At 41.7% G+C, this 14,382-nt stretch overlaps 1 protein-coding gene across 7 annotated transcripts in view; it reads left to right on the forward strand.

Moving 5' to 3' along the window:
* Positions 1–14,382, forward strand: part of LOC102161653 (uncharacterized) — a 220,407-nt gene that overhangs the window by 165,614 nt on the left and 40,411 nt on the right. For 3 of the 7 annotated variants that reach the window (XR_014830838.1, XM_085001759.1, XM_085001758.1), the window contains exons 4-5: positions 2,546–2,608; positions 3,181–3,320. Coding sequence is in view for 3 of the 7 variants with exons in the window: in XM_085001759.1 (XP_084857885.1) it covers positions 2,579–2,608; positions 3,181–3,320 (170 nt within the window). In the remaining 4 variants the exon portion in view is untranslated. Of the gene's footprint in view, positions 1–2,545; positions 2,609–3,180; positions 3,321–5,429; positions 5,511–12,187; positions 12,369–14,382 lie in introns of all 7 variants that reach the window. The other 4 variants (XR_014830836.1, XR_002339515.2, XR_014830837.1 and 1 more) reach the window with 3 other exon arrangements.

The following is a 14,382-nucleotide window of genomic DNA, read 5'->3' on the forward strand; positions in this document are numbered from 1 at the left end:
GTCCCTGTGAGTCTGTCTCCCAGGCAGGTGGCCACGGTGGGCTGAAGCCTGGCGGGTGACTTGGTGGGCTGTCCTGCTTCTCCCAGTGCTTCAAGCTGCTCGCTGACTCTCTGTTGCCCAGTTTCCTCCTAGTGTACTCTGATTTTCATGCTAACTGCCCCCTTTTCCCATAAAAAGAAATGTGAGCGTCCATCCAGAAGGGAAAGGCCTAAAGTACTTTTTTTTCCCCGAGGATGTTATGATATTCAAGCTGTGTAGACTATTAAAGGTGTTCACTGTTTTTGTCTTTGTGTACGTTTCCTAGATATGAAATTAAAAGTTCAAATATTTCCCTCAACATACTTGGGATATCTGGAGTTCCTGTTGCGGCTCAGTGGGAACAAACCCGACTCAGATCCATGAGGACTTGGGTTTGATCCCTGGCCCTACTCAGTGAGTTAAGCATCCAGCATTGCTGTGAGCCGTGGTGTAGGTCACAGATTCGGCTTGGATCTGGCATTGCTGTGGCCATGATGTAGGCCAGCAGCCACAGCTCTGATTCGACCCCTGACCTGGGAACTTACATATGCCGCAGGTGCAGCCCTAAAAAGAAACAAAGAAACAAACAAACAAAAACACTTGGGGTATAACCCCACTCTAAATAGAAATGGATGCTTGCATTTATGTCTATTTATAATGAAAAAATTATTATTATTATTATTATTATTATTGTCTTTTTGTCTTTTTTTTAGGGCCTCACCCGCAACATATGGAGGTTCCCAGGCTAGGGGTCCAATTGGAGTTGTAGCTGCCGGCCTACACCACAGCTCATGGCAGCACCAGATCCTTTAACCCACTGAGCGAGACCAGGGATCAAACCCGAAACCTCATGGTTCCTTGTCGGATTCGTTTCCGCTGCACCATGACGAGAACTCCTATTTTGTTTTTCTCATGGCAAGATGAAAAAAACTATCAAAGCCAGAACATCAGGACAGAATTGCTGTAATGTATGGATTTTCTAAGACGTTAAAGGTAAAATGCCTGACTCTAATAATGATATGTAGATTTCAGTGAAAATAACTGTTTAGGGTCCAGTGGGGAAAACAGATTGGAGGGTATTTTAAAGAGTAACAGCCAGAAAAGAATATTTTCTTATTTCATTGACATGATAAACACATTGTATCACACCTCAACAGGAACTGGAAAAGTTCCCCACCTGCATTCTGTGGCAGTCAATGAAAAGGGTATGAAACAAAAAGGGAAGAGCCGATTCCAACAACCAGCTACCCTAGGATATTCCCCTCTGGGCCTGCCCTCGAAACTGTTGGCACTAGTGCTGGAGACTTCGTGGAAAATTCCCTTCTCAACCCCTGATATGCGTGATTTCTCTTCCTACTTCCTGGATGTCTGATGAAACACTAATCCTGAGGCCATAGACCCCCCACAGAGGTTGTGTGAGGGTATAGTTTTAAGGCAGCATTTAATGTTGCTTTGCCTGACAAAGGCAACTTGTCTGTTGAAGGACTTTCCCATGTGCTTGGGGCCTGAGAGTTGAAATGATTCTGGGCACGGGAGACTCTGCAATTGCTTTTGGACAGCCTTGGGCACCAGCACCCAGGCTCAGTCACGTGCTGTGGAGGCAGGAGTGTAAACCTGGGACAGACGGGAGAGCTTGGCAGGTGGAGGAGAGAGTGCAGATCCTACCGGAAGCTCCTCTGGTGATTTTTCTCTTTTGCCTTCATTCCTTGATGATTAATTAATCAACTAATATGTATTTATTACTCTCCCATTATTAAATATCTGTTATGTTTCTATCTGCACGGGAGGGTCCACAGAGAGCTGAAGACATATAATGAGAGGTATAATGGTGATTGCACAGTAATCACCATCTTCCCTCTTCTTATTAGTGACCTTCCCCCTGCTGTGGAGGGTTCGGTGCTTCTCTGTGGTTCTTAGAGAGACTCTACAGAGTAGTGATACAGCCTCGTTTCCAATAGGAAGAGGTCAAGGCTCAAAGTAGTTTAAACCTACTCAAAGCCTTTATGTAAATAGTGAGTGAATAAGGCAATATCACCATGATACTGATGAGGATGTTACCCTGTGGGTACGGAAATCAGAGGATGCTCAGGTCCCTTATGTAAAAATGGTGCATGTAGCTTACGTATAGCCTCCTGTGTGCTTTAAATCGGCTCTAGATTACTAGCAGTCCCTAATACAGTGTAAATGCGAAGTAAAGGCTGTGTAAATACACTTGACTGTTGACCAACACAGGTTTGAACTGTGCGGGTCCACTTCCACTTGAATTTTCATTTCGCAGGACTCTACGATTTGCCATGAGTTGACTCTGGGGATGTGGAACCCTGGATATAGAGGCTCCCTGCAAAGTTACACTGGGATTTTAGACAGTGCAGAGCTTGGGGGCCTCTAAACCCCCTTGTTTTCCAAGAGTCAATACTGGTTGTAAATACAGTGTAAATTATGATGTAAATAGTTGCCAGGGGGTGGCAACTTCAAGTTTTGCCTTTTGGAACTTTCTAGAATTTTTTTTTTTTTTTCTAATCCGTAGTTGGTTGAAACCGAGGATGCAGAACATGTGGACATGGAGGCCTGTCTAATTATCATCAGTCAGGTAAGTAGTAAGAATCTCTTTGTACGACAGACCTAAAGTCATTAAGAGACTAGAAAAATTAAAGACGTCTAAGACTCCATCTTCGTCCTCCAGGGAGCCAAACTCATCATCAGTTGGGATTATAAAATATGCATATTCAAAGGCCCTGTCCTCAATTTGTTAATGATCCCAGAGTTCCCATTGTGGCTCAGTGGTAACAAACCCAACTAGTATCCATGAGGACTTGGGCTCAATCCCTGGCCTTGCTCACGGGGTCAAGGATCCAGCATTGCTGTGAGCTGTGGTGTAGGTCACAGATGAGGCTTGGATCTGGCGTGGCTGTGGCTATGGCTGTGGCAGGCAGCTGCAGCTCCAATTCGACCCCTAGCCTGGGAACTTCCACATGCTGCAGGTGTGGCCCTAAACAGCAAAAAAGAAAAAAAAGAAAAAAAAAATCCCGATAATCTCTGCCTCAACACAAAGGGCACATGAGGACACAGGGAGATGGGGATGACCCTAAAGGGATGAGTACGTGGAGAACCACATGCAGTGGTTAAAAGAGCTTGACCCAGACACACAGGCTTCTGTTCCAGGTGCTGTTCTTGGAAGATGGACAGAATGTGCATCCTCAGGTAGGGACTTTCACCTCTGTGAGCCTCGGCTTCCCTGTCTGTCAATGGGGTAGGTGCAGGCTCTTCTTGCCTCCCATATATGGACGACACAGTAATATCAGGTATGTTCTCAGGCTGTGGATATTAGGCCTGTTGTACGTACTGTGGATAGCTGTTCTAGTAGCATCTGGTGTCCGAAGGTGTTATTTAGAGGAAAGTCAAGTTGGTTGGCCTTCTGGTTTTTGTGTTCTATCTCTTGCTGGTGGCCAGGGACATCAGGCTGTCATACCCACTGAATGAATACATCTCCTGTGGCAGCAGGATGCCTATCCATGCCCACGCCGTTGTGTGTCACCTGACTCCTGTGCAGATGGGAATGTGTGTCATCGAAACCTCTCAGCATGTTCTTTCTCCTGTTAGGCTGCAGGAAAAATAATATCATACTCAAGCTATTCATTGATACAGTATATGGTCAAAATATTCAAATTCATTAGACGCTTAACAACTTCTTATGTGGGCAGATCTATTTGAGAATACGTGTGTCTATTGAGTTAGAATAAGGAGATGTCATGTCTTGAGTGTTCAGTTTCCCAGGCTAATACGCAATGGTTTTACCATCAGGACCTGATTTTGGACATTTTTATCTTACTATGTGAGGAATGGTCTTGGTAGTGACCCTGGATCCATAGAAGTCTGATGGCTGTTTTTCTCCTAAAATGAATGAGAATGTCCAATTTTTAGCTCTAGAATTCTGCTATTTCCCCTATATTATTATGGAAATTGTACTTTTTTGAATGGTTGATTTAACAACAACAATAACAAAAACCTAAGATAAGACCAAGGACAGCGCTCTGTTGTAGGACATCTACCAGAAGTATAAACCCAGACAAGATATTTATCTTCTTAAAGCTCAATTTCCCCCCTTGTAGGAAAGGGGAAATAATACCCAAATGTGTATCATTGTTGTGGAAATAAATGAGGTAATATACATATATCATTAAGTACACTTTTGGAACATAATGCAGTAATTAGTAGATATTAGCTTTGGATGGGAAAATTAGTTTTTGGCTAATTGTCTTCAAGTGTACCCTTTGCTGTACAAAAAAAAGTTTCTGAATTCTTTCTCTTGTAGAGAATTGTCTGTCTTAATTCCACTAGTTTCAACGAGGCCAGCCGTATTATGTAGTCGCTTTTATTTTTTCATCCTAATCTACTTTTAGTGAGCCTAAACACTTTAGAAAGTTCCCGAGTTGTAAATTATTGCTAGTTTTGAAGATTTTTTTTAAGATTAATTAACGGAATCCTATTCACTTAGGGGTTCTTGGCAAATAAATATGCCACACACATAGCTAAAACATGAAAAAGAACATGAGACTTTTTCCTGAGGTTTAAGTTGCCAAGCAAAACTTAAACCGTGCTCTAAACTTGACTTTCAAACAGGGTTCTTTTCATATTGGAGATAGTTATCAGTCCCTTTAGGGAAAAAAATTGAATGAAGTCTTTGAATTCCATCATCTCTTTCTGCATCCACCTTGAGAATGAAAGTGACAAGGACCTTAATCAAAATTTTGTTATCTAGCTTTGGGATAGCAAATGTAAATACTGACACTAAGACAGCCTTCAGTCATTCAGTCAAAGCCCCCCGCCCCTCACCCAACTGCTTCCTGTAAGTTTAGTCAGGCACAAAGTCCCACTTGAATAGAATTTGATTTAGAGAGTAACTGGACTTTTAGTGCCATTTGGGAATACAATCCAATTTGATGGAACAATGGTACAAATGTGCCTAATTACACAGATGTAAAACCTTTCACAAATGACTTTTCAATGACACTTCCTTATCTAAAATTTCTATATAATCTCCAGAGTAATCCACTTGAGCTATGTGACTTAGTTTGTTACACTGAAAGAATTTGTTCAGGTTCATTGAAGTATTCTGTTCCTATTCTGGTGAAGGCAGGGAGTTCTCCCCTTTCAGCCAGTACCCCTGTTCTACCCAGAAATGGAAGCCTCTTGCTGCTGTTGGTAATGACAGTGCCATTCCATGCTGAAAGGGAAGCATCGGTGGGGATGTCTTTTTGCTATTTGTCATGTGTAGTAAAGAATGTTAACTAAATAATTAACTTGATAAATGAGTAAATAACAGCTTCTAGTTCCAGCCTTTGCCCTCCAGAGCCTCAAACCAGCTCCATCAGTTCCATCTGGCGTGACTAGCACACCTTCTTATTCTCCAGCCCCATTCTGGTTCTAATGATGGAAACGTACACCTGACTGGTTACTTAGAAGAAAGCTACCCAGGCTGACCCCTCTTCATTGTGAGTCCTTGGCTTCTCCCTTTCCAATGCTCAAGGAGCTCAGACCCTGAGAAACTGACTTAACCTCATTAAAAATACACAAGGGCAGGTAGATAGCGATCTGAATATTCGTGCTGCGATGGATTTAGCATCTGTTTGTTTTTATTCTTTGGTAACACTCTTTTGCTATTTTGCAAGAAACCCCTGATATCAATGAGCTTAAAAATGGAAAGTACATGCTCCCAAGAAATTCGGTATTGAATATCTACCTCCCAAGAACACCGATGGCGAACACGTGACTTGTGCAAAGTATTTTCCCATCCACCATAGCAGCTTGTTGTGATATTCCTGACCATACAAAATCCAGAAGATGAAAATCAGCCGGAGGTGCACAAGCATCTACTCCAGGGTCCATAAGTGTGTTAAGAAGGGCGTGTCCAAACCACGAACATGATAGTGCAGCTGCAGTGGTCAGGTTTACACACCACTCTTCAGATTGTGGCTTTGTTTTAGGTCACATGAGTTACTGTTTTCTTCGATTTTTAAAAAAATTTTGTTATAGCTGACTTACAGTGTTCTGTCAATTTCTGTTGTACAGCAAAGTGACCCAGTTGTATATACATTGATGTATATACCTTTTTTTCACATTATCCAACATCATGTCCCAACACAAGTGATTAGATACAGTTCCCTGTGCTATACAGCGGGATCTCACTGCTTATCAGTTGTTCTCTAACTTAGTTCTTTTGATTCCAAATTTCCTTTTACATGAACAAAAGATAAAACACTGTAGTTAATATTAGCTCTGATAGTAGAAATAATTCCCAGCATTGATGACGTCAGTTTAATATCACTATTACCAGAGGTTTCAAATAGAAAGTCAGATACTTCTAATAACGGGTAACTTTTTTCATCTAATATACAGATTCAGAGTAACACTGTTGCTAGACTCAATCATGTAGTTGAACACAAAGTAGCTCCTGACTCTAGGAATCAACGTCCCAACTATACCTTCTTAAGGCAATCAGTTGGTGATTAGATTTGGTGAGAGTTTAAGAATACTGGTTAGAGAAATGTAAACATCCTTTCAAATTCCCTGTATTTCCCTTATGCATCTGAGCAATGTAATAAAAACAGATTTTAGTGGTTTGGTTACACTCTGATAGTGTCTATTTAGAGACTGAAATATTAATCAAATCTTATAAAGGTAGGTAAATAAAAACTTCAAAAGCAGTTCTTTTTAGTTACTTACCAAAGTTCTTCCAGATGATCATTTAGGGACATGCTGTTAAAGCATCTTAGGCTACAGAACTGATAGGAATCAAGGAAAAAAGGGAAGGTAGAATACCAGCACCCCAACCTAATAGGCTTATCTATTTTCTTAAGTCATAATGATGTAGTAAACATGCACTAAAATGCAAAATTCCTCTTTCACTGATGCTCATACAGTTGTTCTCTTTTGAGCAAACAATCGTTTTACCCTTGACGTGTGTGTGCCGTCAGATTCATGTTGACGCGGTTAACGTATATATAAGTATGCAAACATGTAGAGAGAGATGGAGTTGGCTGGTTCATAACGTTGATGGAATAATGGCGTGTATTTTTTCTTGCTAAGCATTTATTGCTGAAAATATCTTGGGATTATTTTTATATTCAAAACATATGAAGTTCTCCTTTTTCTTTCTAACTGCGGCGGCTCATGCGCTGGTGGGCACTTAGGTTGTTACCAGTTAGTGTGCTGCTACGAGTGAAGCTTCCAGCCCGTCCTTGCCATGTCCATGTCCTTTTTTCACACAAGTGAGCATTTCTCTAGGAGGGATGGGCATTTTAGATCGAACAGATAAAAATAGATAAGTTTCTTTAAAAATCTACATCCACGTGGAACTGCCCAAATGGCATACAATCTTACCATGTGCACCACGCCCTCAATAACACTTTGGATAGGCGATCCCATCGTGGCGCAGTGGTTAATGAATCTGACTAGGAACCATGAGGTTGCGGGTTTGATCCCTGGCCTTGCTCAGGGGGTTAAGGATCCGGCATTGCCGTGAGCTGTGGTGTAGTTTGCAGATGCAGCTTGGATCCCACGTTGCTGTGGCTCTGTCGTAGGCCAGCGGCTACAGCTCTGATTCGACCGCTAGCCTGGGAACCTCCATATGCCGCGTGTGCGGCTCTAGAAAAGGCAAAAAGACAAAAACAAAAAAACAAAAAACAACAACAAAAAAAACCCCACTTTGGATATTAGCAGTTTCTGCCAATCTGAAGGAAACCGTGTGCTGTTTGTTTAATTTCATTTCTCTCTTCTTGTATATGAACCACTGCATATGCTTTGCATAGTTTTGTTTTGTTATCCTTTCTTATTTATTGGTAAGAACTTTTGTATATAGAATTCATCACTTGTCTTTTGACTGTTCGGTGGTATATTTTGTGAAATAGAGGACTTTACAGGTGGTCACATCTGTCAATAATTTTTGTATGGCTTCTAAGCTTTGTGTAGCAAGCAGAATCTTCCTAAACTAAGTTAGGCAGTCCATTATTTCCTTCTGTTAAATACATATTTACATATATATGTATGATTATATTTTTATATATATTATTTCATTTACATGTTAATCCATTCCAAATTTACTTTGACTTCTAGGATTTGTGTGTCTTAATAATACTATTTTTTTTTTTTTTGTCTTTTTAGGGCTGCACCCACGGCATATAGAGGTTCCCAGGCTAGGGGTCTGATCAGAGCTGTAGCCATTGGCCTACGCCACAGCCACAGCAACACCAGATCCTTAACCCACTGAGCGAGGCCAGGGATTGAACCCACAGCCTCATGGTTCCTAATCGGATTCATTTCCACTGCACCACGGTGGGAACGCCTTCATAATACTATTCTAACTGTGATTAGAAAATGAACTTCTGTATTATATTCCAATACATCCAAAATATCTCTTTATTATTTTTTATTTATATTTAATCCATATAAATTAATTATGGTTCTTGATGTGTGGCAGGTTTATATCTTTTTGTTATTGACTTGGTATGCTGCCTAACAGCATTCATACTTTTGTTACTGATTTGAAAAGCTGTCTTTTTATGTGATTTTAAATATTTTATGTGGTTCTGTTGCTGAGTTCTGTTGCATTGTTTTACTCCTTTTTTCTGAGTTAATACAACTATGGTTATTGTAATTTTAGTGTGTTTTGATATTTTGTAGGATATAGTCTCCCTTTGTTCTATTTCAAAAAGAAAAAAAAAATATTGGCACATAAGCATTTTCTCCTACCCACATTTCATTGAAATTGTCTCTATTTTTTTAAATGATAGAGGTTAGTTAATTCTCATACCTTTTTTCCCAGTGAGTACAAAGACTGAGTATTATTGAGGAGGAAAGGAAATATTTAGTCCATGACCATGAAATGCTAAATATTCATAAATAGAATAATAAGACACAATACCTTGGCTGATGGTTTTACAATTTTCCCAAGTATAAATCTCTCTCATATAATAGGTCTATTATAATTGAAAACCTAATTCTGTGAAAGCATTTTTATTTGTGTGAATATAAACATAACGATGAAGGGAGGCAGGCTGCTCCAGAATACCTACTTCAGGTAAGTTTTGGGGCCCATAACGAAAATATTGGGTAAGAGTTTTGTACTGCTGATGAGGGGCTGGAGGGTGGGCAGCTATAGCTTCCACCATACTTTGAAATAAGCAAGAAGAAAACAGAGGCTGAGAAGGGACCACTTAAACCAAGAGGGAGGCAAGCTCAGATGTCTGTATTGCTCAGTCCCATGTAACTATAAGACACCGGTGGTTTTTTTCATTTCACTAGTTGCAGAATCAGAAGCAGCAATTTTCAAGAGAGGGGACACCCCCAATGTACTCCTGTTCCCATGGAGATGAAAGTAGCTATATGATTTTATCCCAAGTCTCACTGTGTTAAAGGCAGTAAATGTAGGCATTACCCTACATCACCGTTGTAGGGTAATGGTCCTACAATGTAATGGGATATTTAACTAAAATAAATATAAGATCTAATAACTGGAGTAGATATAGGATAAAGCTAACCTTGATGAGGCTGTACAAAGATACTGTTGATTAGTGACTTTCTTCTCTCTGATGTCTAAAACAAGTGGCAAGTGGAGATGAAGTGAGGCTGATTTCAAAGGGAAAAAGTGGTAGTTATTTGAATAAACCCTGTGCTGCGTTTGTATGTCACTGAACTAAATCTACACAATCGTATTTTTACAAGGCAAATGGCACCACCACCGCCCCCCTGCTGACCAATGCCGAAAAAGTCAGAGCCACCCTATACAGTTCTTTCTTCATCTCACAGATGTAATACATCATCAAGTCCTATTGGCATTACTTCCTGTATATTTTTTGAATCTGTTAACTCAGCTGAAAGCCCATCACTTATTCACACCACTGTCAGCTCTCACCTGAGTTATGTCATTGTCCCCTGTCTTCCTACCTTCATCCTTGTTCCTCTGAGCATATTCTTTGCAAGTAACCCAAATGGCATCCGAAGGCAAAAAATGAAAAGGAAAAAAACCCTAACCTATCTCTCTATTACTAGTCACCGTCTTGGTGACAGAAACCTTAGGATCCAATCTCTCCTGCTCTCTTGGTATACATACTTCAGCTTCATCTCTCTCTCCTCGTATCTTCTCTCACAAGTCCCTACTCCCCTTTCTTACCATATTTCTTAAAATTCCCACATTTCCTCCCATCCCCTGGAAGATCCTTGGCAACTCCCTCCCTCTACCTGTACCATTCCTCTGCCGTACTCCACCTGGCTGGTACCTACTCATCCTTTCTGCCTCAACCAAATGTCAATCGCTTGATTTACCCACAAATTAATTCTCCCATGACCTTATGAAGTCCCCTAACACCTCCTATTTTTCCTTTGTGAAATCCGTGAGATTTTGTGTTTGTCTATCTTTCCTTTTAGAATGTCAGCTCTAGTCTGGGTTCTTAGGATCATTATCTAGCAACTTGAATATCTGACTGATGACAGGAGAACTGGCCAGACACAATCTTGTCTGATGTTTTCATCATTTCTGATGTCAGCGGTTCTCACAATATTAGTGTGTATAACGAACACCAGGTTTGGGGGACCCCACCTCCAGAATTTTCTATTTAGTAGGTGTAGGACACCCACCCCTGAAGTGGCACTTCTAACTGCTTCTCTGGTGACAGTGATGCTTCTGCTCCTGGTAGCCTATTTGAGAATCATTTCAGTACGGTAACTTTGCATCCTGCCAGCCTGACTTGAGCAGACGGAGTCACTAGTCATGAGTTCTCTGTGGGCCAAACACAAAACTACATTTCAGGGGACAGAAAACAGTTTTGTCATTGATATGCACAGTTTTGTCATTGATTTTCTCTGTGCCCTGCGCAAATAAGTATTTATATACATCATCTTTGAGCAAAATGCTGACTTAACCGTTTCAGGCTATAAAATATCACAATACATTTTTAATCTGCAAAATCGTACTGAAGTGCTCAGCAATTACTGCCTTATGATGTAATATTGATCACAACCCAGCTGTCTTATTGACTCAACACATTAATTATTGATGAAAATGGTCTTCCCGAGATTCTAACTCAATTAAATGTCGCTGTCCTCACCCTTGCGGTAAAGTTGCCGCCACCATCAGAACTGCTCACTGCTGGACAGTTCGAATGTCCCCCCCAGCGTCGCTCTGTGAGCTGCTTTGCAGCCAAAAGCAAGCCAGAGGATGATAAGTCTGTTTATTAGGAACTGAATCATGTCTCTAATGCTTCACTAGTTTTTGTCCTATAGACTCAAAGTTCCACATCTGAGATTGGGAAACAGCTAAATATTTTATGTACTAAAGTGACTTTTCCCTATTACGGTAAGATAAAAATCTCTTCAGTAACGATAGATCTATTTTGTTGGGTTTATATAGGCACATATTTCTTCTGTCTGAAAGAGAGTTTTATCACTTAACACAGTGACCTGGAGATTTAAACTGGATGATCTGGGCCGCCTGATTCCATTCGTGTATGACAGTGGCCTGGAAACTTAGGAGCGTGGCCATAAAAAACTATTACACAAGAAAGAATTCAAAATTAGAAACAAAAATTTTTGTATGGAATGAAAAAAGAAATAAATTACAAATACTAAAACACTAATGAATACCAAAGACACTATAGGATCTACAGCAATATCGGTATCATGCAGTTTTATTTATAATCACCTAGCATACCTTCACAGCATTTTTCCTGTGATTTTTGGCTGTACTCTCTTTAATCACCTCTTCATGTGACAGTCTTATAACATTTTCTCTAGAGGGTTTGGAAGAATAATTCAGTCTTTAGTGTGAAAGATCAAAATTTGGTTTCATGTTACTGATAGTTTCAGTTTTATTTCATCTTCACGTATTTTTGGTAATGTTAGGTCAATTCTGTGGTTGTCGAATTTGGGAAAATCTCTATGAAACATTTTTCGCATGTGAGCTGTATACAACGATGTGCTTGTGTGCTATGTACAGAGATTATGATACAGTCCGGTTTGTGCAATTCCTATTAGGAAGGGAAGCTATTTATAGTGCATTTACTATTCTATATGTTGTGTCACTGGAATTCATTCCTAAAAAGAAAGAACTTCCCCTCTGACTCAACATACAACACAAATCCTCTGCTTTAAATGTTTTTCATGTGGTGGGTAGAAGACTATCCCTCGGACTGGCTTCGGGCTCTGGATAACTCACGTCCTGCCTTCTCAACACTCACATACTCTGGATCCTGGAGCCACTGGACAGGATCTTATTACCACAGGGCCTCTGGCCCTGCACTTCCGTGTCATGACTCCAGCTGAACATATGCCCGGGGGCTCTGCCTGCACAGCGGTGGGTAAGGATAACTTGACTGTACACAGAATGTCCCCCCAGCCAGACTAAGGGTCACCCTATTCAGTGCCCAGCTTCTTCAGAGCTGATTCCATAAATGACTCCGCCACATCGGCAGGTGGAGAAGCGTGCTGGGGAGGAAGACCAGTGGGAAGTGTCTGCTGTTTGGCCAGCTGGAGTAATAACAGCTCCAGCTGCACGTTTTACTTCAGTGTGTTAGTGCGTGAACATCTTGCTTGGAAGCGGCCGACCATGTGAGGGAGCCTTGAGCCAGAACTTCGTAACAAACTGCACTCTGTCAGGCCTCCTGGACGCTGGCAGTGGGAGGGGGAAGCCATGAGCACATCACCCCTTTGCCTCTGGGGCACCTGGTCTCTTGCCTCTGTCTATCCATCACTTTTCCTCGGCTGTCACCTGCTGACTGTAGCCCTAAGACTATACAGCCTCTCAGCCGAAGCACCAATCCCTGACCAAGTGTGAGCTGTGACTCATGGTCAGTCCTGGGAAGGGAGTGTGGCGACGGCCCTGCTCACAGGCTGGCCTGTGCCTGGGCCTGGGGAGGTTCGGGTCGCGTGACCTGCTGCCCACTCTGTAGGGGTGGTGGACACATCTAAACCCTCACAGCTGCCTCTGAAGTTTACTCGAACATATCCAGTGCACCTGTAAACTCACCATGGCTTAGCCACACTTCCTGTCTTTCCAGCTCCCCGACTCCCGCTCTCCCACCAGGTTATTCTCAACTTACCGAAATGCCCAAGGCCTGTCTCTTTCCTTTCTGCAGTCTCCTCCTCTCTACTTTCTCCCACACGTTTCGCCCTGTTGACTGCTCTCCTGCCGCGATGTCAACTCTCAGTCCTTCAGGGCTTTTCCGCATCTCCCAACAAGAAACCCTGCTCGGAGCAACCCAATCTCTCAGGTAGTGTCCCCTTAGTCCCAGACCTGTGAGTCCCATTAGAGAGTGTCATGTATATCCTTTCAGATTAGAAGCCCTAAAAATTCATGATCTCCAACCGGTGTCCTCACTGCACTTGTCCCACTGGGGCCACTCTCTATGACCTTCCATTAAAATGGTTTCCAAATTGTGTCCCTAACCTATAATTCCTCACTCTTTTTATTGAAATATAGTTGATTCGCAATATTTTATTAGTGTCAGGAGCATAGCCTTGCGACTCAATGTCTTTATAGACTATACCCAAGTAAAAATCATGACAAGATAATGGCTATAATTCCTTGTGGTTTCCTTTTTGCTTATCGGTTTTATCCACAGTGGTTTGCATCTCTTAACCCCATTACCCTAATTTGCTCTTCCTCCTTCCTTCTCTCTTTTAGTAAATGCCAGTTTGTTTTCTGTATCTGTGAGTCTGTTTCTGTTTTGCATATACCTTCATTTGTGTTATTTTTTTAGATTCCACATGTAAGTGATATCACACAGATTTGTCTTTGTCTGACTAATTTCACTAAGCCTAATATTCCCTAGGTCCGTCCACATTGCTGCAAATGGCAGAATTTTGCTCTCTTTTATGACAGTAATATTTGATGGTATAAAAATAGGACATCTTTTTATCCATTCATCTGTTGATGCCTCACTCTTAAACTCTACCTGACATCTGGCTCAGAAAGTTTCACAAAGAAAATGAAAGAATTAGTAAGAACTTCCAAATCTTGCCTCTCTTCTCCCCCAGCCTCCACCGATCCCACACTTACTGGCACCTGCTCGCATCATTCTTTCCTCGTGCTCAGGGCTGCAGTCTGACCTCTGGTTTGTGTTGTTGATGCACAAGCCTCCTTCCTCCTCAGGGGCCAAAGCCAACAACTGTCCCCGCTCTGCAGGCATCTCCACCCTCGCCCCTCTCCGGACTGGTCCACTTCAGCCTATCGACAGGTCTTGGGGAGCCCCCATCTCAGCGACATGTTCCTCCTGTCCCACCTGTCTCACCTGCCTGTGGCCCAGAGCATCTGATTCATTTTTCAGATGTTGTGATCTTTCAGTGTCTCAGCCTCCTCATGATGCTTACGTA

The sequence above is a fragment of the Sus scrofa genome, chromosome 16 (assembly GCF_054392235.1).
Source record: "Sus scrofa isolate SSC_HxYL_T2T_F1_AM1 chromosome 16, Sscrofa_HxYL_maternal_Yorkshire_Landrace_v2.0, whole genome shotgun sequence".
NCBI lineage: Eukaryota > Metazoa > Chordata > Mammalia > Artiodactyla > Suidae > Sus > Sus scrofa.